This window comes from Pipra filicauda, unplaced genomic scaffold (assembly GCF_003945595.2).
Source record: "Pipra filicauda isolate LSUMZ 115617 unplaced genomic scaffold, ASM394559v2 scaffold128_size5466820_pilon, whole genome shotgun sequence".
Lineage (NCBI taxonomy): Eukaryota > Metazoa > Chordata > Aves > Passeriformes > Pipridae > Pipra > Pipra filicauda.
Genome location: NW_024103751.1, coordinates 3,330,671 through 3,358,208, shown reverse-complemented (window position 1 = coordinate 3,358,208; position 27,538 = coordinate 3,330,671). Strand labels below are relative to the sequence as shown.

General features: G+C 39.8%; 1 protein-coding gene across 1 annotated transcript in view; it reads right to left on the bottom strand.

Moving 5' to 3' along the window:
- Positions 1-26,085, bottom strand: part of PNISR (PNN interacting serine and arginine rich protein) — a 28,075-nt gene extending 1,990 nt beyond the window's left edge. Inside the window, exons 1-11 of the mRNA XM_027726117.2 lie at positions 25,980-26,085; positions 13,445-13,563; positions 12,031-12,216; positions 10,320-10,543; positions 8,460-8,646; positions 8,001-8,191; positions 7,244-7,381; positions 6,130-6,229; positions 5,359-5,412; positions 3,901-4,071; positions 235-1,336 (exon numbers count right to left, since the gene is read on the bottom strand). Of these exons, the coding sequence (XP_027581918.1) occupies positions 235-1,336; positions 3,901-4,071; positions 5,359-5,412; positions 6,130-6,229; positions 7,244-7,381; positions 8,001-8,191; positions 8,460-8,646; positions 10,320-10,543; positions 12,031-12,216; positions 13,445-13,532 (2,441 nt within the window). The 5' untranslated portion in view covers positions 13,533-13,563; positions 25,980-26,085. The remainder of the gene's footprint in view (positions 1-234; positions 1,337-3,900; positions 4,072-5,358; positions 5,413-6,129; positions 6,230-7,243; positions 7,382-8,000; positions 8,192-8,459; positions 8,647-10,319; positions 10,544-12,030; positions 12,217-13,444; positions 13,564-25,979) is intronic.
- Between the last annotated feature and the right edge of the window lie 1,453 nt (positions 26,086-27,538).

Here is a 27,538-nt window from a genome sequence, read left to right as displayed (position 1 = left end):
AAAAATAAAGGAAAAGGGGGGAAAAGTTAATTGGAAAAAATAAAAGACCCCCAAACCCACAAACTTTAGGCTTAGTAATTAATAGTTTTAAAAGATTTTCCAAAGTTACTTTTGCCCAAGACAAAAAGTTTAATAAATACCATACTTTATTTAAAAAGTTCATATGCCGAACACATGAAGACGAATATAAAAAAAACTTTAAAAGTCAGACAAAATACTTAAAAAGTATACTACCTTGATCGTGACTTAGACTTGTGTTTGCGGCTTGCCTTCTTACCAGACCTTTGAGATTTCTCCATGGAGCATGACCGAATATGCTTTGATTTCTTAGCCTTCTTTTCTTTACTGCTTCCTGGTGATTCAGAACTACTTCTCGCACTAGATTCAGAGCCTGACCGCTTTTTGCTATCTTTGGTAGTAATTTTTTTGCTTTCTTGTCTGGAATCCTGTCTTATTATTTTCACACATATTGAATCACTGCGAGAGAAAGTTCTTTCACTGTCTCTTTTTCTCTTTAGTCTACTGTCATCATGATTGCCAGCCTTACTTTCTTTTTCCTCTTTTTTGGGCTTATCTTTTCTTTTTTCCTGATCTCTCTCCCTTTCTCTGTTCTTTTTTCTGTCTTTATCTACACCTCCGCCCTGCTCCTTCTTCCTGTCTTGATCTTTACCCTCACTTTTATGTTTGTGCCTATTTCCAGTTGGGCTTCTACGCTGGTCTTCAGCTTTACGTCTGTCCCTGCTTCTGCTGCGGCTTGCACGGTTGGCTCGCCGGTCTCGTGAGCGGCTACCGCTTCTACGTCTATCCCAGCTTTTCTCTCTTGAAGGACTCCGGTTTCTCCGCCTCTCCCCTCTTTCAGCACTGTGATTTCTACTAGATCTTCTCCTTTCTCGTATTTTCTCTCTGCTCCTACTCCTCTCTCTCCTATTTCTGTGGGAGTAACTCCTGCTTCTGCTGCGCCTAACCTTATGTGATGGCGTCCTACTGCGACTGTGCCTCTTCTTCCTTTTAGGAGAGGAAGAACGTGAAGAGCTGCGACTGCTACCTGAGCTAGTGCTATAGGATGAACTAGATACTGTGCTGCTACTGCTGCTGCTCCTACTATTGCTGCTAGTGCTACCACTGCTGGAGCTTCTGGACCCACTCCTTCCTGTCCTGTCTTTACCCTCTTTCTTGACTTCTACATCAGGTGTGATTGCATTTGGAGATCTTTTCTTTTCATGAACCATATCTGCTTCAATTTCTTTTGCCTCCTGTGATGCTGAGTTACTATTTTGTTCTTTGTTGATAAATTCACTCATCTCTTTCGAAACTTTTTCATTTTGTAGCTTCTCTTCTGAAAAAAAAGGTACAAAGAAGAAATAATGCAATCAATTTGGAGCAATATGTCAATAATTTCCATACTGTTACTTTGTCAAAACCAAATTTCCAAGCACTTATAATTGAAACACTGTCCACCACCATACCAAACCACTCCTTTTCTTATAATTCTAGAAAAATTGTCCTGGTTTAGAAAATGTGTACAGCCTAGACATTTTTTAGAAGTCCTTGACGTTATTTCATGTTTCAATGGTTTAAGAAGAAGTTCTCAAACAAACATCCCGGAACACCAGAACTCCCGAATTCATCTGCACACAAGACTTTTTCCTTCTTGCAACCTTTCTGCACACCTGATTCTCTCCTTCTCCATCCTACAACATCACTCTAGCGGAACTGATGCTTCTTGCCTTCGTTCCAGCCGTATTCACCTGAGTTTGACTGGTCTGAAAAAGCTGTATTTCCCACACAGCACATGAGTGGCCTCTCAACGTCAGAACAATGTTGGCTGTACCTCTATACTTTGTAGGCCTCGTTGCCCAAAACAGTCTTAGGAGGAGTACCTTCTGCTGTAGTGACATACTGGGTTGTTGAAACAAAATACAGGGTTTATGGTGTTTTTCAAGGATAATTTGATTAAATCCTAAATGCTAACCAGCATGAACAATCAACATTTTTTCTTTGTAGGTTTTATAACCGATGAATTCCAAGGAAGGGAGGAATAGGAGTAAAAAAAGGAGACTTGTAGATAATTCTTTGCTTAAGACTCAGCTCAAAAGTTAAGATCACAGCATGTAATACAGGCACTTGGTGAAGCTCGCACAAAGCGAAAAGTTTATGTCAGCTGAGATTAGATGTAAGTTTGGCAGCCAGCAAATATGACAAATGTGGTAAATGACAACAGATGAATTAAAAATACATTTCTTGAAAGGAACATAATGAGTACTGGGCCATGATTTCAGACCCTCAGAACATTTTCCAGAGGTTTCCAAAATTAAAAAAAAATTATTTCTATTCAGCCTAGGATCCTTTGCATCCTGGCCTAGGATCCTGGCCAAGTTTATCTCCCCTTCCCATTTTAAATTGAACTCAGAAAAAAATAAGTGACATCCAACATTTTTAGCCAAAACATGGCCTTTTGATGTGGGCCATCAGTTGCTGAATTAATTTAGGGGATAAAATTGCATCTAGAAACACACAGTGATTCAAATGGCAGCTGATGGTCAAATCTAACCCAGAAAACAATTCCATCTGGTCCCCCAGTTATTAGGCAAAACAGGCAAAAGCCAGTGTATGTTAGAAGATACTGTATAGTATATTAGAAATCTTCTGCCTTTCTGAAACACTGCTACGAATGACTCTGCATTTAGTATTCTTCCATATTTTGGACATATAGAATCAGCTGCTTTACTCTAGATTTTTATTTCTGCAAGTAGTTCCATGGAGATGTTTCCACACTGGCATCTGGTTTCGTGTAGTGGGAAGACAGAGGTCATAAGCCTCGACTTGGTCACTCTCCATATGACTATCCTTTTATGCATACATCTTAAAACACTCAGAGAGAAACATGAATATTAAGGAAACCAAAAGTTTAGTTAATTCAGCCTTTCATTAACAGCAGCATCTGTTTTATTTCCAGGCTTTTAAAATAAAAAGTAAAAGGAGGAAATCATCAATCTTAAAGTGCTAATCATAATAGCCTATGAACTTGGTTCATGACTTGTTAGCATTGAACTCATCTGTTGATCTAGACTGCTCTTCAGCACTGCAAGGTGACTGTGATACCCTTTTGACCTACATTATTAGTACAAAAGAATAAACCTTACCTTGTATGGAAAAGCAGAAGTAAATCACAGATTGTTGTTGTTGTTTTTGGGGGGTTTTTTTGTTTGTTTTTAAATCAAGCCTACCACCTTCTTCATAGGCTAAGTGTCAACTACTGAGTTCAGTAATTTTTCCCTGTTATTAGGTTAAAACCCAGCTACGAGGATGCAGCATATGGAAACAAACCTGAACTACAACAGAGGTCAATGAGTTCAAAGAAACTGCAGGTCCCACTGTACGTTCTGAAAGATGTGCTGCCTGAGATTATGTACCAGAAAAGCAAGTTTTTCAGATGATGTGAAATGTGCTTCATATTCAACCTTAAGGAATCAAGTTTATACAAACTGCAGTGTGAAGCAGAAAGGTGAAATTTATCCCCCAGGCATAACTGAGATACTAATAATTTTTAAAAATACATTATATACACATGTACATTTTTATAAAGTGGTATGATTGTTTATACAGTATCTGTACAGTACAATATCTAGAGCATACATTTATGCACCATGTCTCCCCTTTATACACTGAAGTGGAAAAATTTATGGAAAACACTACATGCATTTTTTTCTTTTTAACAAGAAAGCAGCAAACCCCACTTTGATCAAGTAGCTCGAACATCTTTTTTGTTAAAACATTTTAATTAAAAATAAATAACATTATTTCTACATTTGGCATAAAATGAATTTTCCATCAGTTTACATACACTAAGTAGCAAACTCCATATACAGCAGCGCAGTAAGAAGACATTATATGATTTACCTTCTAGCTGTTTTTCTAGTAGTAGTTGCTGTTCTCTCTCTTTTCTCCAAAACGCTTCCTGTTTTTGCCTGATTCTGTGTCGTAATTCCTCATCATCAGTATCAGATGACTCAGAGCCTCTGTCACTCCTCTCATCTTCACTGTCTCCTGATCCATAACCACCCAGTCCACCTGCGTGCATAAAGCCCAGTCTATCACGAGGAAAGGTTAAGCTTTGTTCTTAATATTTCTGTGAGGCAAAGAGGAGAGTAACATTCCCTTCCTTCACTTCCTCTTCTCTGAAGAAGTCACTTTATTCTGGTAAGTGCCAATGTTGTTTGACTGGTGTGTTCAAGGCTCCCATATCTGCATTGACGCTCACTGTCTGGTTCTACTCCTTCTGGAACAGCTTGTCTATTTTCAGCAAGCAACCACTGTGATCACGGTACTTTTTTCCATTGTATGGAAGGGCAAAAAAGCTCCCTGTGGAGATTGTAATAGTGCCTGCCTCTGCATCAGCAACCGGACAGAAAAAATGCCTGGGATCTTTCCCAGAAGACACCTCTGAAATGACTTCAGCCGTCTCCGTAGTCCAGGCTACAGAAATTCTGAACGCCATATCAATTTTTCTATACTGATTTAGAAAACACTGCACTTTGACAGGTATGGACATGGAACAAAAACAGGCTTTCTTCTCCCCCAGGGATTAATAACTACTGGACAGATAAGAAGGATAAAGTCAATTTAAATCTGACACAGAGATATTTTACTTTCTTTCAGTCTAAGGTTCTTAGAATCCTTACTTGGTTTTGCAACGTGAATACTTGTGATGATAACATTCAATCTAATTCACCAAAATTCCATGTAATGAACATATAACTGATCACTGACACTGCTGTAGTACGTTTTAGATGATAAAAATCATGTTGGGAAAGATCTTTTGCAGTTGTGTTTCAAGCCGGAATTTCAATCTATTTTTCTCATGTTGTTTATGGTAATATATGATATGGGAGCCTTTGCGCTTATGTAGCTTTTCAATAAAATAATAATTACAAAGATTATAATATTTTCATTTATAGACTTTCACATTACTCTTCTATCAACTTTCCCCTCTGGTTTGGATGGATCAAGATAGGAGAAAAATATAAAACAGTATTCCTCTCTTTGAAGACTGCAGTGTGCTTCTGAAATTATCACACTTCAAAATGTAAATTTATCTAAAAGGTTTACATATTTTCAAAATTAGGGTAGGATTCCCAGACACTAACTGCCTAGTCCTTTACTCCAAACACTCTCCCACTTACATATCAGTAGGATCACCTGTGAAACAAACAAAGGTGCTGATAATGATAAAGTTATCAGAAAGTGACCCATACTCCCGGGCAATTAAAATATAGTTTCAAAATGCAATTTCTAGAAATGCAAGGCAAGAACAATACTCCCCCTTTAAGCCCTCTCAAAAATAAGGAACATACTTACCGAGTCCAGTGAGGGAAGCCAGTGCACTGGACTGTGCCAGCTGTTTTGCAGGAGCTTTGTATCACATCAACAACAGGAACAACATGTTAACACAAATAGCCACGATTTCATAGTCATGAGTCTATGGTATTGTTAAATCTACTACTATTGCTGTTCTTTGGAGGGAGAGAAGAAACATTAAAAACGCATCATCCATTTAAAACCACTTCCAGATTTTCTGACCACGAAGATTTAGAATTTAACTGCAAATTAACAGTGAACAGAAAAAACCCAAATATATACTCATAAATCACTTTCCAAGTTACAGCATCTGCACAGAATTTTCAATTTCAGTAGTTACATATTTAGATTAACTCTGTTACGTTAAAACAATCTGTTATGTAAATACAATACATGTTAATAGTGAAAGCAAATTAATTACTAATTGAGGACTCAAAGTTCATCTCTTTTCACTTCTGAACAGCCTTGAGATAAAGATGATAGTATTAAGAAACAGCTACAACTCAAGAGCCATTGACACGCAAGGCACCATTTTAACTGAAATGAATTGCATGAAAAAAATGGAATAACTGAAGCAACTCACAATACACTGCACAGGACAACAGTACATGATTACTGGATTGGAACTCTACCAAGTTGGATGCATTATACTGGAATTGTTCTTGAGGGAGAGCTATGGAGGTTAAATGTTCTAGAGACATGCAAATATAGAATATTCGCAGAAGAAACTAAAAAGAAAAAAAAAAAACAAAAACCCAGAGGCTGGCATACCTTTAGTTGCTTTACGGTGAACATCTTTGGCCACATAATAGATTTCTTCATTTGTGACGTCTAAGAGAATCTCTGTCAGCAGCATTTTTGTCAGCATCATCTGAACAAAATGGTATATACAATTAAAGGCCAAAACATCTTGAATAAACGCTGAATTCAAATTATATACGTAGGACTTCACTTCTTTTGATAGCTATGAAAGTAGTCTCCTACACATTTTATTTAATGACTTCTTTCAACAGACGTGACTAAAAAACCTAAGATTGAAACTGTTTAAATGTGACCTGATTTCAAAACTTTCAGGTTTGTATTTTGACTGTGAACTGTATCTGCATGTATTGCACACAGCTATCCAGGGCACTGATCCTAATGTCAAAGATCATACAACAAATGAATATGTAAATCAGAAATGTAATTAGACTGATCCCATTTATTCTTTCAAAAAATAACGAGCACATTTCTCTGGTATGCTGCCTGCAAAAATCATCAGAGGTTACTTACATAGGATTTTATTATTACGTATTTACTAGAAAAATTGAAATAGTGGTAGCTTGTTCTCCAAGACGTTCAGTCTGGCCACATGCTTTACAAAAATATATTTATCAAACTTATTAGAATTCAGGGCCTTAATTAACAAGGTTTCAGTTGTACAATTAGCATTCAGCTGTGATTTCAAAGGACAAAGGTTCTGCACACAAAGTGAAACTGTTGCTGGTCTAGGACTTAGGTTTCTAGTTCTTTCTCACAAGAATACATTTCTTACATTCCCTTTCACATGAACTAAGGTTGAAGCATGGATTTGAGATGGGTGCACTTAATAACTAAAGTTTTCAGATATTCGACAAGTGAAACAAAACCACAGAATAAATAACAGAACCAATGTAAAAGTTACAGTTGTTATATTCTTTCACTATTGCGCTAAACATGAGTTATATAACCTATATCCTTGATTCTATAAGAAAGACAGCATTATGAAGAGACATGCAAATATCTGTATGAGTGCACTGTACCTCTACGGACAATATCAGGCATGGAAAAAGTGGTTTATTTTGATATACGCAAATAATATGAGCAATTAGACAGAAACACTTAGTGAGAACTACATTATTAATACCATTTGATACTCCTTTTCTTCTTCTGTCATTTCTGGTTCACTTTGCTCCTCTTGAGGAGCTGGGGATGGACTCCTGCTGCTTTTCCCAACACTTACAGCTTCTGTGTTTTCAGCATCTTCATCTTCCTCATCACTGTCCTACAAGAACAGCATCGTACATTTCAGGAAAAACGTAGATGTCAAGCTCCTTATTTTCTATTTGTAATAGTCAACTTGCTTTATTTTGTACTGAAATCTGTATTACAGTTATCATAAAAGTATTTATTTTCTCGTTTCCTAAAAAATACACAGGTACCTCTACCCACATAAGCTAAGAAAATACATAGCTGTCAGTTCACTGCCAGACATGTACTTAGCACTATAAACAAGATAACTGCTACAGTGAAGGCAATGCAAGGTCCCCTAAATGGGCTCAGTTTAGCAAATACAGGTATCTGAATTTTTTCAGCTGCTGACTTAGAATTCAGGCTTTCAAAGACTATGTATGTTCCAAAAGGAAAAAAAAAAAAAAAAGGAGAAAAGGCCAATTTCATCATTGTTTTCCTGCTACTATGGATCAAATAATATATTTTACCTCTCAGACATAAAAAACTTCAAAACACCAAGTAATTATCAACAGAGTAGCAGCATAACCTTACTTCAAGCAACAAAACCAAAGAGGTAATCAGGAATACACAGTCTCTCTTTTGAAGAGACCAAAAAGTTGATACCTTTCAGGAAATACAAACCTGAGCAAAAGGCAAACCCTTCTACTTACAAATTTACTTTTCTGAGGTAACCGTGGGCCATCCCCTTCTTCAGCCTCCTCACTTTCCTTTTTTTCTTTTTTAGACATCTGTGAACGTTGCTGCTCCATTCTCTCTTTTTCCAGTTTTTTCTGTTTTTCTCTTTCCATCTTTTCCAGGCCCTCTCGAATCCAGGCAGGCAGAGTTCTACGCTTCACAGCATCTACATAAGCAAGGTTTACAATTATGCAAGATGAAAAAACCTCCCCCCCCTCAAAAAGAACAAAAAAACCCTGCAAAACAAAGAAGCAAACCCTCCACCTCCCCCACTCAAACAAGTTACACATCTTATCGTGGGGAAAAAACCATTTACAATGGCTTTTTCTTTCCCTGCTCTTTTACTTTCCATTAGAAGAAAAGGTCTTCAAATTTTGCAATTCTTTCTAAAACACAGTTTTATATTTTTTCATTAAGGAGTGGGTAACATGTACCAATCTGTGGAGGCTCCTGCTTCACAGGCATCGCAATAGGTGAACGCTGCCGATCTCTGAATGAGGGTCTTTCCCTTCGATTTTGAGTAGGTGCAGGAGGTGCTGGAGGACCTGGTGGTCCTGGTGGTCCTGGCTGCCAATAAGGTGGATGAAATCCACCTTGAGGTGGACCAAAAGCAGCCCCATGCTGAAAGAGTAATGCAGTTTATTTTTCTTCACATGGTAACACCAAATGCAGCATGTGAGCAAGTCGGTCTACAAAAATCCATGCAAGTAGGAATCCACGATTTCTAGGCTACTGAGATCTCAATCTCTTTTACTGTGATCCCCACAAACAAGTTTCCTTTAAATACTTAATGAGTAAACTTAGATTTAAGCAGGGATACTAACAAAGCTGAAAGGGCTTCAACCAATCTCCTTTCATATCGTGCTAAACATTAAGCCTATAATCACCATGTGCCTCCATCAGTTCCTTGCCAGCTTAGCATCAGAGCATGCAGTTAAATGAAGAGTATACAAAACTAAGATTTAAAAGTCTAGCTATGTTAGCAGCCCTTCCTTTTAGCTACAACATGAGGACAAAAATTTAAAGTTCAACCTTTCATTACAAAAGAATTTTCCACTGTGCATTTTCCAGTATTCATTCACGGATCTTATTAGTATGGCTGATTAAAATATTAAATTCATAACTATGTCATTTTAGTATAGATCCTGGGTTCTGGACAAGCTGTACACAATCCAAAAGCCTTAACTCTTGAGGCATACAAGAGGAGTTATTTGTTTTAAGGTTTGCTGCCCAGAAATGCCTAATGAAACTATTTAAGAGGAGAGTGTTTAGGAAGAAAGTTATAGCATCAAATGTTCTACTGACTATTAAAGTCACTAGTGCTGAAGCACTCTCCCACTACAATTTCAGGTCAAGCATCTCTCTTTTATTCACTGCAAAAACAAGTTTTCTGTAGTATTTAGAGAAATTAATTTTAAGAGTTTGTCCCATAATAGTAAACAAAGAATACTATTCTTATAATAAACTAGTATATTGGCAAATTATTTGTTCACTACCTAACGATACTGCTGAACAACAGAATTACAAGAAAAAAACAGCCCAGAAGATAGAAAAACATTTCTGCCCATCTTCCCTTGTGTTTGCTTATGAACAGGATGCAGGTTTTTTTAACAGGTACAGTTTGTCATTTATATCAAGTGTTTTGAAAGAAAAATACTGAAAATAGAGGGAAGATACAAAACTGCTTTGTGTTTAAAGATTTTGTGCAATTCCTCCTGCCGTTATTAGTGCTAAAACCACCTACAGGTTTATTATGCTATGCAAGTTATATGCCAGAATGAAGAAAAAAATTGGATGTGGACTTCTTTAGAAATACCATTGTTTATTCAAAGAATCACAGTAGATAGATATGGAAAAGATCAATGGATCATCCAGTCTATCTCCCTGCAAATACAGGACTGTTTCCTGTCGTACATTATCTAGTGTATTTAAATAAATCTTTCTGAACTTTATTTTTTTTTTTTCCTTCTCCTCCTCTTTTTTTTTTTTTTTAAACACAAAGCTACATAATGTTAATTTGTATACTGGAACACAGTGATTCATTTTAACATTTAAGACAACAGCCATCTCATTACTACTATAGAAAAATAAAACTCTTTGGCCTCTGAACAGAACTGAAAACTCCAAAGGCTCTTCTTTAAAGTATTTGGGAAAAATGTATCTTAGCAGATAACAGATTCTGTAGATGTTTGTAGAACTGAAGAATGAAAGTCGCCGCTAGATGATATTAGAGGAACACATCCACGGAAGGGACTCTGCGCGCCTACAATATTAAAGCAACAAATATGTTTCACCTGATAGTCAAACTGGTTCACTGGCCCCATTGCAAAGTTATCGGGAGGTCCCCCAAAGTTGTGATTGTTCTGGTTAAATATATGCCTGTTGTCAGGAGTAAATTCCCCACTGTCCTGACTGTTGCTGTCTTCAGATGGAGGAACAATTTCCATTTGACCTGGGGTTGGAGTCATCCACTGCTGGTCTGGAGGTGGGTGAGGGGGTTGGTGAGGCATTCCCCATTCTGTTTAGGATTTAGAATACAGTTCAATACCAAGTTAGTATAATTTACATGAGTCACCACTCACTCAGTGTTCTTGTATTTATCACAACGTTCCTCACAGCATCACAGACAATAAAGTTCAAAAGAATCATCCATCTACAGACTGTTATACTGCCAATAATTTCTTCAACTAAATGAAGAAAATACAAATAGCTGTAGCTGAATGAAAACATGCAGTGGAGGGACAGAATTGGACAGATGTAGACATGCTGTAAATTTGGTTTTAAAAATTTTTAGTGACAGTGACTTCACAGAATTTACAAGTTGTTTAAACTGTTAAAAAACTGCTCCTACTTCTCTACTTCAACTTTCAAAGCAATGACCTACTTTATTCTTCTGTATAATAGACTTGAAACACCTACTATGGAAAGCAAATGGTTTTGTAAACAGCACAATCACTGAAACCTGCATTCCAAAGTCTTGTGTCTTGATAATGGACGATTCCTTGGATTGTCCAATACCTAGCAGAGGTTCTAGCATAAGCTAGTCATAAGCCCTCAAATATGTTACAACTCGCTAACAGAATGCAAAGAGTCAAAGGAATCAATAAATAGTCCATGTGGCCATAATTTTTTGGCTGATTTCCTTAGAAAACTGTATCTGCTGTACAGATACCTACAGACAAAGCTACCTTGTAACTTCCCCCAGTAACAGAATTAATATCTAGCCTCTCAGGTTAATTTTTACCTTCCATCCAGTTCTTTAGTCCATTTTTCTAATTTTCACTGTGCTTGCCATCTGCATCCTAATGGGATCCATAACTGTAGCAACTAAAAAGTGTTAGCACAGTTTTTCTACTTGCTGTTTTTTTCTGCATGTTCAAACTGACCTGAAAGCTTGCAAGTAACATACAACACATGTTCTTTGCACTTGTGGAACGTGAATCCCTTCAAAATCAATTGTCTGCCCGTTAGGTTTTCAGATTGCCATTTTAGTTTTTTATTAATAGTGTGCAAAGGACTTTTGGGTCCAAAAAGAAACTTGGAAGGATACAGAGGGAAGACGAAGCTTTGTGGAAACAGAGTAAATATACAAGAGAACTTTGGCTAGCCATCCAGTTTTGTGTGCTGTGACTACTTTTATATATTAAGAATAACTGCTTAAACTAAAGAAAAGCTCAGTAACACAGAAGAAGAATAAGATCCAGTGAAATAAATATATAAAGAAATTTAGACCATCTTTCTACAACATTCATATCCCTACGACAGGGATAGAATAAACCTGTTACTGAGTTGTGTCATCAGACCCTTCTGATAACTGTTCTGTACTGTAACCCATTTTGTAGAACACCTGACTGGAAAGTAGCAGCTGTGATACTTGTTAATTAGTCAACTGGTAGTTTTGCATCTTAAAACCTGAGGGACAGGGCATATTCACACCCAAAAATGTCTGACAAGAATAAAATGTCATTACATGAAAAAAAGGAATGAATAGGAGGGAAAACAAACCTGGCTGCCACATTCTGTTGAAGTTGGGATCCCCCTGAAAATTATTATGGTTGTTTGGACCAGACTCTATTCCTGAAATATCCTGTCCGTTTGGCATCATTCCTTGTTGTTCCACTACATTCTGTTGCCCTGAGGCTTCTCGTTGAGCAATCCATGCTTGAGCTAATGCAGCCCAGTCAATTTGGCCTAAAATAAACAGAGGAAATTAAAAAGGTTACAATTCACGGTAACAGTTTAATACAGTTTAACACTGCTTTTTAATTACAGGTCTTATTGCTCGGGAGAAATGGGCAACATTTACCTTCAGCAAGTACCGTGAGCACCATTAAAACTTATTCACAGTGTACAGTAAAAGAAACAAAGCAAATGTCAGCGTACGGACTTGCTGAAGTAGAGTTTCTCTGCACATGTTCAAAATGCCATAAGGCATATTATTTTTAGGTTCACATTAGCACTGAATGGGTGGCAGTAATGCACTTTTTTTCATAAGTGAGCTAATTTTGACATCAGAAATAAATATACATAGCCTTAAATTCTAAATTAATGAAGACTTGAGTGCAAGGAAGATACAGAGTTACAAAATGATTTTTCAATGTATACTCTTTGTATAACCCTTGCTATATTATGTTACAGTTCTCTCCCCCATTTTTTTCTTTACTGCCATTCCTACCAGTAAATAAATTTCACTCTCAAATGAGAATACTAGTGTGTCTTCTGCTCATTGTCAAGTCAGGAAAATGTTCCAGTGAATTTAACAGAAATTAAAGTAAGAGTAAAACCAGTGTGCCTCATCACTCTGCCCTAGTATTAAATACACACCTCCATGCTCCTTATCCCTTTCTCTATTTCTCTTGAAATTTTGAATTGTTGTCACCTCATTCTCAATTTAAGGTATATTATGTTCTATTGTTTAATGTGTTTGGTGGGTTTCGGTGGGGAAAAAAAAATCCAAACAAGAGATCATGAGTATCACCATTGTAACCTAAACCAAACATCACACTAGTCTTCCAATGAGAGTTTTTCTGTATATATATATATCTGCATTATACCTGTACTTCTGCCACACAGGTACCAAATAGAAAAGCAGATTTTCTCAAATAAATTATTCAGCTTGGCTAAACAACTGACAAGGATATAGATTCTGTAGAAGTAAATGAACTCTAAATGTTGATAATTTGTCTAGGATAACTCAGGCTGCTTGCCTCTGTTTTGCATATTATATATTAATGGTGTGAAAGCATTTGGACTCAATGTATGTTTTCTATTTTTTTGTGTTCTGAAAAGTATCATAAATGTATTATCTTGAGAGCAGCTACAAAAGGGCAACTATGCGTCATGCTCTGTAACAAAGATCCAAAAACTCAAATGACAACAGATTAAAAAAATTAATCCACAAAGCTTTCTATATACTTACTCGGATCTTGCTGGTGCTGAAATGACTGCATCCACTGCTGTTGGTTCAAAGGCCATTGCTGCCAAGGTTGTCCACCTTGATCCCACATCTTTTAAGTCTTTATATAGTCTATATTTCAACTAAAAATAATAGTTGTATGTTTAAATAGATGCCCATGAAATAGCACATAACTGAAACTTACATAACTGCAGATATAGTTAAGCCTTGCAAAGCAAGCTGAAGCAATGCTGGCTTAATATTTTAAGCTGGAGGAAATGGTTCATCCTTTAGAGTAATATCTGAAAATATTACTGTAAGATTTCAGAAGTCTAGTATGCTTTCTCTGTATTTTTGCAACGAACTTAACGACAAAATGATGTTCAAAGAGAGATATGACAAGTTTATAAGACAAGAACTCATCTGACAATAAATGCAATTTAAAGCAAGTCAAAATATGAAAGGCATTACTTGATGTCTTTGCCTGCTTCTTAGGGAAAAGATGTGTATTTTTTTATACAAGTGTCATGCAAGGCTGTTAAGCAAGACAGAAGTCACCAAACGCTAAAACACATTGTTAATGATTGCACTGGAGAACTGCACAGGTACAAGATGGTGTCGACATGCATTTTATGCATTGTACAGGCTCCTTATAATTTCTAAATAATACATTCCTTCAAATCTGAAAAAGAAAAATAAATATGACTGCACAATTACCACATGGTCCCCTAAAATCATGAGAAATAATTTCTGCTGTGCTGTATATCCTCATTGAGCAGGCAGCAGCAGCCCTAGGTTCAGACAGCAAAGCTCCACAACCTGCTGTAAGTGGTCCTCCAGGACCAGCTTTTCAAGAATTTTCTGAGGTGTAGCAGTCCAGGTAGGTGCACCTGTAATGGCATTCCAGTTCCTTCATACCTCTGGTGCACACCTGACCTGCCACACATGGAGGACTTGACAGTGGCTACCTACGTTGCTCCAAACAGCTTTTCTGAAGGCAAAGACTTGGCATGGTTCTGGGAACACTTCTCTCCAGAAGCTGTTCCCAAAACCCAGTATGGGTAGGAACACACTGAGTGTGACTCCCTCTGTCCTACCCAGTCTGTTAAGAACTTCTCAACAGGCTTCCCACTCAATAAATATATCCTCATGGAATTTAACATACAATCCTTGAGCACATGCCATTAAAACATCAACCATGTAGGTTGTTTCAAATGCTCCAAACTTAAAAGAAAGACAAAAATTCGTTCCCTGAGGTCACAGGAGCAGCATACAAGACCTAGTCGTGGCTCACAGCCAAGTGTGATACAGAATAGATTAATAGAGCCTGTCTGCTTCAGACCAAACCAGTTCAAAGTAGCCAGTGCTACTTGGGTGGCCAGCCAGGAACACAACCCCAGCCGCTCCTACAGAGCGGGACACATGCAGACCCCAGACAGAGCCCGCTTTCGGCAGGCAGAGAAAGCAATTACAGTGGATCTTGCTTGCAAAAGCATCTTGTGCTTAGTGCTTATCCACTTACATAAATAACTGCATGACTACATAGGAAGAAAGCATCACTAGACAGAACTGCACAACACAAAGAGCTGTACGTGTAACATCGGGGGCCATGCAGAGAGGAACGCAAGCTCGTATGTTGCAAACTTCTGTCAAATTAAATCTTTTATCTTAAAAAACTGTAGATCACCTTTGAGACCACTTACTTTCAACACTGCACAAAAATTACACATGCATGGCTCTGAAATATTCAGTTGCAAATGCCTTTTTTTGAGGGGGCTTTAAATACGACTGGTTCAACTTTGGCCATGGGGGAACACTGGGCTAAACCTACTTTATTATTTTCTTTATCTTTCCCTGACAAATAAAGTATGGTGGCTCTTTCCCATTTCACTTATATTTTTATGATATTCAAACCTTTAATAACTGCAGACCCTGCCCTTTCTTTTGTCTCTCTTTTTCTTTTTTTTTTTTAATTTTCATCTGTACCTAAGAAATTAACTTTCTTACACCAGTTGAGTGTAAGGGTAGCTACTAATGCACTTAAAGCAACATTTAAGCTGGCCTTGCCACAACTAGCTCTCTGGGTATTGATATATACGTATTTCATATGTATGAACAAGTAACCTCTCATACTATTTTCACCCTAACATAAGAAAGAGGTAACTGTTTCTATCTCCTCTCAGTTCATCTTCCCACTCAGAATACAAATTCTTTCAGTTGTCAAAATAAACTTGTTTACATCTTAAATTTGTAACAATTGGGGTTCAAGACTACCACTGCACTGCACAGCTTCACGGTGCTGCTCTCTTTGTTTCTAGCTGTTAAATCACACCAGCAAAAATAAAAATATATTTCAGTCATTCTGGTAGCACTTTCTTATCTCCATACATGGTATGTTGCAACAAGTTTGTGAAATTACACTAAAATAAACTCAGCAAAGGGTTTAAATTGTTTCACTAATAATGTGAGAGACAGCTTTGCATATAACTGAATGCAAAAAAAAATTCTTAAACTGTTAAATATTAATTTCTCTTATGAAAGTGTAATAATATTAAAAGCACCTCTACAAATTCAACTGAATTGGAACCTCCTACACACAGATTTACTTGATAGGATCAGATGAGATTTATTTTTACTGAACTGGCTCTATCTCTGTCCTAAAATCTTAGGCATTCTGGATTTTTTTTTTTAACATGTTCTAGCTAACACAATTACGTATCTGTTTCTCAACTGAAATGGATGCTTAGTATTCTGACCTTTATTTTTTTATTCTCAGGCCTTGATCCTCACTGTGGACAAACTGAAGTACCACTTTAGATCATTAAGAAGGTCCAAGGTAACAAATGCCTCCACATCTCAGCATAACCTGTGTTCAAGACAGCAACTGCCTTATTATTTTAAAAGGTATTCAAATAAATTTTGTGGGGGAGATAAATTACATTGCAGCTGCATCAACTGGCATCCGAAATGGTGACTAAGAGACACAGAAGACAGTGACCTTCGACAGCAGCAGCATTCAGTCCCCTCCTGGCTTCGCTGTCAGCAAGTTACCATGCCCTAGGACACTGAGGCCAAGTCCAAGGGAAGTGGTGCTGGAGGACCCCACCATTCCACCATTACAGAACAGCACTGACCCCAGGCCACCCAGCACTCCTCTGGGCTGCTCCCAAGCACATTTCAGGTGTCAGCACGGACCTGAGACCCAGTGGGCACTTAGAACAAGTCCATTCTGGTTGGAAGATCAGAGGCTTTCACTCAGTGCCAGCTGGCTTCCCGGCCAGACTGAAAAACGCAGTTGGGTTTTAGTTGTTAGCACACATAGCTGCTTCTCCAGGGCTCTGCAATATAATATGGCCCCCAGTCTTCAACTTTCGCTAGAGAGATTATTTCACCTTATTACTGCTATTCTGGGAAGAGAAATCAGGTGGGGAAGTGCAAAGCAATAGGTCAAGGCATGGAGCTGGTTTCTATTTTGATGCACAACAGTATGACAAGACAGCAACAACAGTATAATACCTTGAAGAACTTCAACATTTGATTAATTCAATTTATGCCATCCAGAGCAGACCAATTTAAAATCACTGCCACTTGAAACTGATAATTTTAGTTTGTCAACTGTATTTGAAAGCTTTTAATTCTGTATTGCATTTGTACCTTTACTGTTTTCCTGAAAAAATGTTGATTTTTCGTAGATTGGCAACTATAAAAGATGCTGGCTTTCAAGTACACAATTTATTATCAAATTCAGTATAAAAACATTCTTTACTAATCAGAAATATGTACCACACAAATGCTTACGCAGTGACATCACTTTTTTTATGCAACTATACATGCAGAAGTCCTTTTTCAAATATCACGTGAAAACTGGCCAAAAAGTATTTCTAATTTTCTGTTTATTTCAACCCATCTTGGTTACTGAGCAACATGTTTTTACAGAAACAGGAACTGGACATGGAAGGAATAAAATTAACATCTTAAAATGTTTATAAAACTAACCTTAACATATACGGGCTAAAAGAGAAGACCTCATGTTACCAAATATTTAAGTATTGAAGACTAAATGATGTATTTTAGAATGCACTGCTCAGAGCCAGTGAACAGAAGAGGTTTGTTCTAAGGTCTCTATCTATGTGGTGACCTGGAACAACAGAACACCATCATTTTCTGAGAAACAGACTCTCCTGCTTTTTTGTTCTCCACTTGTTTTCCTGCATTTTTTCCAAGTTTTCATCAACCAGTAAAAGGTAAACATGAAAAAGGTACTTGATATAATTTTTTGCACTTACTACAGGGAGGCGGTAGGCATTTAAAGATGGTTTATCACCTTCAAAAACTGTTTTGCTAAGCACTGCAGTGTTTAATGGTTTCATCTGCTTTTAAGTTTCAGAGGCAAAAAGGCCCCTGGCTTTAGCTCTTCATTTTCAGTTATCATGTACTAAAAGGTAACTAAACAAGAACTTAGGCTATTTGATGTTACTCTTTTTAACACAAAAGTAATGTAACTTTGTATTCTGCTTGTGAAACTTTACTGAGTATACAAGAACTTTTCAACAGAATATCGGTATTGTCCCATCAGACATCACTGACTGTTTCCTTTGCTAGTGATGCTATTTTAAAGATGTCAAAAATAAAAACAGACCAAGCCAAGTCATACAATAATGAACAAACCAGATGTGTGAGTTACCAAAACACTTTTGAACCTCAGTGCCACATATTGGAAAGGGCACAAACTCCTTCAAAAAGAACCCACAAAACACAATTAAGAAAACGGAGCTTGTTCTCAGTAATTTTAAAACTACTGCAAGGGATTCACCCCCAGTACTGAGGTGGGGAAGGAGGAAACAAACCCAAAACCAACAAACAGTGTCTCTTTCCCAACAAATCAGTAACTTGAAGGCTTGAAACAGCTGAAACCTCTTGTACTAATGTATGTGACAAGAAACAAACATTATTTTCCTGACGCACAAGTAGTAATTAATAATGCAGAAAAGAGAATCAATGTCCTTTCTCACCTAACTAAAATCTGCATTGCCAACACTAACTCAGGTTGTTGTCACACCAATTATACACAAGTTTTAATTCCTTATAAAGTTCCCAAATCAGTATCACCTGAAAGAAAGAGGCTTCACCTTACACAACGGACAGCTCTAAGCCTATTTCCCACTAGTGACACAAGGCCAAATACACAGCAGAGCATCCAAATCGCAGTGAAAGGCTTTATTTTCCACTGAAAGGGGGTGGGGGGAGGGGAAGATGAATACTGGCTAAAATCTACTCAATTCAAACAAGACACTGACGGAGGGGTACATCAACTGAGAAGTCATTAGGACATACTGGTTCTGACATCATTACTGCACACAACAGGTTTGAAAAGCAAACAGGTTCAAAGAATGGATCCATTTTACAGGTACCTAATTACAAAGGCAAACGCAGCTACTACCCTCCTTCATGATGATGGGTAAAGGTTTTTTTAGTTAGCTGTTCTACCCTCCAATTCAACTGGACATAGCCTTTTTTTGCTTTCTCTCTCTCTCTCACTAGCAAATACAAACAAACAAAAGAACATTTATTGGTGCTTCAAGAGCCATTCCCTGAGGAACAGGAACCTGAATCTATTAAAAATCTGTTTACCAATGAAGAAACAGAAGCCAATTCAGAATTCTTCTTGTTTTGTACAGAAGCACAATCACATGAGCAAAACACCTCATCAACTCGCATCTAATTTCAGTTACACGTACTTAATTTATTATGAAAAGTTCATGTGGTATCTCAAAATTTTGCTGGAGTTTTTAAGAGCAAACATGCTGAAATAGGTTCTTTTGCATGTTGCTTATTTAAAAAAAAAAAACTCTCCTATTCAAAGGCTGGACCAGGATCTCTTGAAGTTTTATTAAAGCAAATTACTGGTATGAAAAGTGCCACCCTTGAGAGGACTGCTGGGGAAGGCTCCCCTGCTAATGATAAAAGCTGAGACAGCAACATAGATAGGACTTACCTTGATCTCCAGCAACTTCCGAGAGCCAACAGCACTCGGAAGAAATTTAAACTTGTTGTCAAACTCTCTACTACAGTATTGAACCTAACTTTTTGTTGGGTAAAGACAGAGAAAGAACAGATATTTTAAAATGCACCTTTCCACTCCTCTCCTTGATTGTGACTTCAGCTCAGCTACGGATTACCTCTCAGTGTTAACTTTTCTTTTAGAGGAAAAAAGGCATCTCCTTCAATCTGTCCATTTTTTTGCATAACATATTTTCTGATGCAGTTGTATGATATGTCCAGACACATCACACACTGAAAAGCATACAATTAGAAGGTACTTACCAGTAAACACAGTTTTGAGCGATAATTCACAAGCTCACCTTTAGCTCTGGGAGACTCCTCCCAGCACTTCCCACAAAACAGTTATCTTAAAGCAAATTAGATTTTGACACCAATAGAAACGCAACCTGTTCAGAAGAGCATGGTTTCCTGAGAATTTCCCAATGGCACAGTGCTTGGTGAGGGCCCCTGCAGCTCACTGCCCACTGCTATCAAAGATGGGGCCATTTATAAGACAAGGCCGCCAACAGCCCTTGAGCTCTAACAGATTCACTCAGATTCCTCAAACAACTAAATCTACCTCGGCAGTTTCATAGTGTAAGCTCATAAAATCTGTTATCCAGTCCAAATGTGCCTGTGCAGAGGTAGCTATGCCCTGACCTCTCAAGGATGGAAAGGAGCAGTCAAGACTCAGTTCTGTGAATGACAAAAGACAAAGCCTTCTTGTTATCCTGGAGATACTATCTTCCTTACATGCCTTATGACATTAGCTGCATTAGAACTGAAAAAGCCAAGACATTTCCCCTGAAAAGATAATCAATATCTTTTTTATCAATTTATTACAGCTAATGGATAATCTGAATTGCTCCAATTCATGCAGCTAGTCCAAGACAAAAAGGACAAAGACTTAGGAAGTTAGGAAGTTCCACTCCAGAAGGCCACCAGGAAGATAATTAACCACACCTAGCTGCCCAGATGAGGACTTCCTGCAGACACTTCCTTGCTATTTCTAAGAAATTCCCATTACTGTGACAATATCCTTCTCCTCAACATGAATGTTACACAAAATCCAAACTATGCAGAATACCTCAAACATCCAAGGCTTCTGCAGCAGAGATATGGAGATTCTGAATGACTTTCCAGGAAATTCATGGAAGTCAAATATTTTAGCAATGAGCAACAAGTATTCTTTGGAAGATGAAATTAAATAAGGTATTTGTTAGAAGCTAGACTAACTCGACTCCCAGGAAATCAGGAGATAGCCTAGGACTCAGGCTGTCCCCAGGAGGAGAGTGGCATGCACCTTCTGCAGTGTCATGAGCTGGACATCCGGGCTGGGAACTCCTACATCAGACATCAACATCAATTGACCAGATCTTCAGCATCCGGCAGTCCAGTTTATTCAACCCTGTAGACAGGTGGACTAATAACTCTGGAACCTACAGAACCACAGCCAATAATCAAGTGATTTCTGGGGAGGCTGCTGCATCACCTTTCTGATCACAGGACACATCACTCCTGAAGAGTAGGTCAATATATGACACAGGATGGCCTAACAAGTTTTACTTGTAAACTGAGCTCCAATACATGGCTGCAGAAGTTTTTCTAATGACTTAAGATCTTGTCTTGCAGGCATTCCAAACAGCCATTGCACTTTAGCAAAGAAGTATTCATTATCTAAATAAACAAAGAAGCTGAAACTGCAGGCCATCCTGCACACTTGGAGAACCCCTACACAGCTAGTCTTGGCACCCCAGGGTTTAAAGACAACACACTCCTTTTTGATACTCCATTCATAGGTCAGATATCCAGGTAAAAAAACCAAAACCAAAACAAACAAGCAGATGTCCCATCTCCTCTAAGATAATCTGCCAGTGCAGCCATGACTTTTTGACTATATTTAGGTTTACAGAGTAGTTGAAGGGAAAGACCGCAAGGGACAGGAGTCCTGGTTTGTCATAAACTGCAAGTACTGGTTTGGAAACAAATTAATATTATATAATCAGCTTCACTAGCTAGGTAATCTCTTGGTGTGAGCTTAAGACAGCACAAGCAGCAAAGGCACATCAGTCTCTATTTGATGCTCTTTGTAGAATTCCTGGACCACAGAAGTCATCCACATCACACCTTGAGAAGGACCTCAAAAGCATCTCATAGTCTGTGGACATGGATTTAAAGGAAAATGGAGATGTCTCAGAAGCAGAGCTCCTTGGAATCCACAGATCTTTCGCATGAGCACCTTATTCTAATGTAAGACCTTTTCCTTTCATTCAAGATAGTTGTTACTGACTCTGTGGAGTTTTAGCACAGTGACTGAAGGCTTATGATGAGCTTCCATGATGAATTCTGTGGAACGGTTCAGTTGCAAACAGGATAAATCAAATCATACCTTCACAACACCTGGAGCAAAGCAGTTAATAAAAAGACAGGAATCAGACCAGTACCTCCAAGAGTTCAAGCTCAAGTGTTGTCTGGGGGATGTTTCCCCCTCCCCTTCCTGCCACTACGCTATTGCTTCAAGAGGGTCATGATAGCACAGACATCACTGATGAGGTTGGAAGGACTAATGGATAAATACTCTAGGGATACACCAACAGTTCACATGTTTCTCTCAAACATGCAACATAGAGTAGCTCATCCATGGTATTATCAATATCTAACTGAGATGGAATCTGAAGTCAATAAAGTACAGACTCCAAGAACATCTATCTCAATGTACTCCAAACTGGAAGGAAACATAAATTCAGCACTTCTTCCATGACTGTGCCACTGGAATAAAGGATACTTTTCTGTAAGAATCCGTACATAACAGATGTGGCTGAAGAGAGAACTGCAAAGGTAAATGGCCTCACATACCAAAAGGAGCACCCCTTCCAAAAAGAATAATTTAATGCAGAAAGGGTGTCACAAGAATTATCATGTGGGGGTCTTGACATGGGAGACCCAGGTAATTCAGAACACCTCTGAAGCTGAAAAGATCTGGCAGTGTGGAAAAGCACTGCATTCTATGCAGTCGGATAGGAACAAACCCTATAAGTTACTATAGAGGGGCTGCAGAGACACATTCAGAGTCAGAACAACTGCATGCCATCACTCAGACAAAACCAGCTTCCATTTTATTTGGGAGAATTAATATTTACTACTATATTATACTCAGCTACTGATTAGAAAATTAAATATTTGTGGAATGAGTTAAGTCTGCAATAAATCAGAAAAAGTTAAAGTAACTGTCTTTCCTGCTACTCTGTTTCACCCATCACACTTTTTTGGCAAAGACATCATCTACAGCACCACCCGAAATTGTTGCAGGCATTTAATGCCCATCTTTTCTTCTCCTGAGGACGAGAAGCTACACCAATGTGCCTGCTGGCATCTGTAGCAAGACATCCAGTCAAAAATCGTGTAAAATTCTTCCAGCCCATTTACAGCTGTGTATCACTAAAATGGTGGAAGTCAACTTCAATTACTCCACTGCATTTCTGAACATCAGAACTGTTCTTTCTAAAATTGAAGAATAGAGGCTTTCCAAACGTGTAACCAAGATCCAAAATACAGAACAAGAAAAAGAACTGATGAAAACAGCTGGTTCGGTACCTATGAAGTTTTCCAGAACCTGGTTCACATGTCAGCACATCTGACTAATATTTACAGTGCTACCAAGATGAAGTAGGCTGAACAAGGGCCAAATTAAAAAAAAAAAAAAAAAAAAAAAGAAAAAAAAAGGTACTATGAAATCTTCTTCAGTGAGTCATTCAAACAGTATAGCTTCCAAGGTCTGTTATTTCAAACTTAAATCCACATATCCACTGAGCTGAAGCCAACTCTTTAAAAAGAACAAAAAGACCAGATATTGGCAAGTCAGGTATCATTTCCTTATTTTTTGTATATCAAAGACATAAGGACAAACACGTTCTGATTATCATAAAGCACCAAACCCACTGCTAGAATATTTACTACCACAGAAACATCATAATAACTTCAGTAGTTTAAGTCAAAGATCTCTTGGGTTTGGGGGGAAAAAAAAAAAAGAAGTCTTGATCTCATTTTTTTCGTGTATCATTCTGCTGGAAGTCCTGATGCTAGATTTTCAATTAGCCACATAACACAGCATTATTTTTTTCCCCGAAAGTGAACTGTCCATCTGCAACTTCCTCCTTGATCAACATGCTCTGCTCAAAAAATTTATAGTACCAATAACTAAGCAAGTAAACAACTATTTCTCGCTGGTTATGAGCAGGTATTGCCCCCAGTGATAAATACAGTTGTCATTTACTGAAGAAGGACCAGCTAGTGATGAAAGTAAAAATGCTTAATAGCACCTACCCACAGTATTACGTGTCACCAAAGGCAGATTTACGATCACAACATACCTCAGTCATGAAAAGAAGTGAGACTGGACACTTCTGTCTCCATTGTATCTTTACATAATCCTGCACCTAACTAAAAATCAAACATGGCTATGACTCCACTCTACCACTACAGCTTATGAGGTAGGTTATCCCCCCAAAAATTGCAGAACTGTGCTAAATTTGTGGACTCTTAAACCCTGCCAAAAGAGGAGAAACCACTCTTATCAGAGCAGGAGTTTGCATTGCCATGGGACAAGGACAATACAGGAAATCTTGTAATGACATAATAGCAGAGGTGACACAAGGTTTGCTGCTGTACCAAACAATTTAGAACTCAAGAGGCTTGTCTTCTGATTTGTCACTGAATGGTCAGTAATCCCACCGACTTGTCCCTGGACAAATCTGAGGCCCTCAGTTCCTCCTCTGTTCCACAGTCAGGGGAGCTGCAGCATTTATAACACCCACAAGAGGCACCACCTTTAGTGCAGCTTAACCTCAAAATTCGAAAGGGGTTTCTTACTCCTACCAACAGTACAACAGTTTGGCTGGACTGCTATTGTAACCCTGTCTTGGTAAAATGATGTTTGAACACTGTCTGCCTTATGCAGATGCGCCTCATGCTTTGAAGACCACCATTCCCCCACCTTTGAAAGGTAGCTGACCCTGTGTCTTAAAACAAATCCTTTAGGGTAACACTTTATCACTGTATCCCACACCTTCCAATAAAGTTGTTTGCTTGAAAAGATTTACAGGTATAAGCCTAAGAGAAGAAATGAACAACACCAAGGTGGATGAACACTCTGTAATTTGTTCCAGAAACATGGTAAATTTCAGCTGGGGTAGCACATCATAGAATCATCCAATGGTTTGGGTTGCAAGGGACCTTCAAAGACCACCTAGTCCAACATCCTGGAAGAAACGAGGCTGCTGAAAGCTCTACTCAACCTGATCTTAAACATTTCCAATCATGGGGCACATAGCTTCTTTGGAAAACCTGTTCCACTCTCTCATCACTCTTATAATATAAAATTTTTTCCTTATACCCAGTCTAAAGCTATATTTCAGTTTAAAACTGTTGACCCTTGTCCTGGGCCCTGGTAACAAATCTTTCCCCATTTTTTCTTATTCAGCCCCTTTAGGTACTGAAAGGCCACAGCAAGATATCCCTGGAGCCTTCACTTCTCCAGACTGAACAATCCCAATTCTCATCACCTGTCTTCATAGGAGAGGGACTCCAGCCCTCTGACCATTTTTGTGGCTCCATCCTTAACCGTAAAGCCTAGCACATCCCATCAAACTTCACTTCAACAACTCTGTGGGATTGTCTAAAGAAGTACAGAAAATCAGCGTGGGGAGTGCTGAAACCAAAAAGTCTTCCAATCCCGTGGTGTGTCTGAGGATCCATTTGCCAGCCTACTGAACCAGGTCCAGGTATCTTAAAATTGCTGCTGCGTGTGAGGATATTGTTAAATTTTAGTTCTCTGGAGCCCTCCAGTGGAACGAACTCAGGAACGGCCACGAAACGCATGAAACAGCACAAATATCCCGCAAATACATTTCATCCGCAGGAGCCAAGCTGCTGACACAGCCAACTACGGAATCCCGGTGCACATGTTGCTTCCCTAACTGGGTTACCGGCTAAAACAAGCGAACACTCTCCCCTGCGCACCCGGCGGCTCCTCCGGCACGGCCGGGCCGGGTGCGCGCTCCCAGCATCCCAGACTCCCGGAATCCCTGTCCCCGCGGGCCGCGCGCTCCGCTCCGGCCTCTCCTGGTGCCCCGTGCCGGGGCGGCCCCGGGGCATGCGCAGTGCGGGCGGCGGCCCGTGCCCACCGGGACCCCGGGGCGGGGGGGGCACAGCACGGGGATCCCGAGGGGGTCCCGCCGGCCCCCCCCGCCGCGCATGCGCAGTGCACCGCCCCCCCCACCCCGGGGGGCGGCGGGGGAGGGCGAGCGGCTCTAGGCTCGTCCCTTCTCGTCCAGGCCGCTGGTTCCCGCTGGCAGTGCTGCCAGTTCCTCACGCCTGGCGAGCGGCTGCCGCCGCCGCGGCGCGCGGCGCCCTCCCGGCTCGGCTCGGCTCGGAGGAAGAGCGAAGGGGGAAGATCGGGTCAGCGACACCCGCGTGCCCCCCGGAAGCGCTGGCGAGCACAGCCCGCCCCGCTACTTACGCTCTCCCCCGCCTCCCGCCGCCGGTGCCGCCGCTCCGCGGCCGCGCTACCCCCGCTCTCGCTTCTCGTCTTCACGGACAAGACAATATGGCGCCCGCTGCCGCGCACCCGGAAGTGAAGCGTGTAACGGTGCTGACCCTCGCCTGCCATACATGGACGCCTGTCCCGCCATCTTTGCTGAGGGCCCACGGGCAGCCGGGCGGTTCTTCCCCTTTCCTTCCCCCCATCTTTAGTTCCCTTCGCCATCTTTAGTTCGGGCAGCGCCGGCGATCGCTGCTGCTGGCGGCTCTCCATGGCAGCCGAGGCGGGGCGGGAAGGCGGGGACGCTCCTGCCTGGAAGCCGTGCGGAGAACTCCACTCCCCGGCTGCGCTAATGTGGGGAGACCCATGGGAAGCTCATCAGCTCCGTGGCCTCCGCAGGTGATCTAACTGGTGGTCAGAGAGTGCGATCCGTGTTTCCAGTGCGGAGGGCGGAGTCCACATGAAGAGGTACATAAAGCTGGTGTACGGAGACATAAGTGGTGTAAGTGGACAGACTCAGTGCAAGGATCCTACATTGAAATACACAAGTAACTTCAGTATTGCACAGCTGCAGAGTGTCAGCATGCCACGTCAGGTCAGTGTATGTGTATATGGAGCGTTCGTGGAGCAGGACAATTGTCTAAGTAGTTTATTCTCAATATCCAGATTAACTTTTACGTTATCGTGAGATCTACCTTGAAATTTTCCTAGTTTAATGGTTAAAGATACACCAAAATCACCCGTAGCAAACGGCAAAGCTCTTCTTCTATGGACACTGGGGGTGATCCCGTAGGGAAGGACTGAGTGGTTGCAATCGTTTGTGGGACAGGGATTTTCATTAGCTGGCACATTATTTACCGCTGCGATCACTGCCTTCCCCTTCCTTTAGCGTCACGGACTAAATGCCAAACATCCACAATCTCTCTGATCATTGCATAAAGTAAACATTAACACCCACATGGAGTAACAGAGTAAGTTACCCCCTATAAATCTATAAAAAATCAAAAGCTTCAAGAAACTTTTGTATTGATTTCAGTGTAAGATTTGTCGGTGCCACTTATGGCACATGTTACTGTTATTTGGAATGTTCTGGACTTTTCCCTTTCTGTGTCGCAAGGAATGGCAGGATTGAGAAGGCTTTCCATGGACAGGAGTGTTGCAGAGGTTTTAAGTCTGTCCAGTGATGACTGACCCAACAGGGAACCAAGTTCCAGGTTCCATCTGGAACCATGGAGTGGTGCTTATAGATGGGCAAGCTTTCAGCCACTACTGAAACTGGGAATGTGAGAGCCCCACTCTTGGTCCCGGTCTTACCACAGAATTACAGAATTCAGTTCTTGTAAAGGGAACAAACTGTGTCTTAATCTGTGCCCTGTGCCACAGATGGCAAGCCAGGGGAAACAAGCCAGGTAGCTTAAGTATTCAAGGATACGGACTCATCTCTAGGGAGCTCTTCCATGGGCAGTGATGTTGTCATACAAGATGAAAGGAAAAAAATATGTGAACTCAGTTGTACAACAAACAGCTTATAAACAATG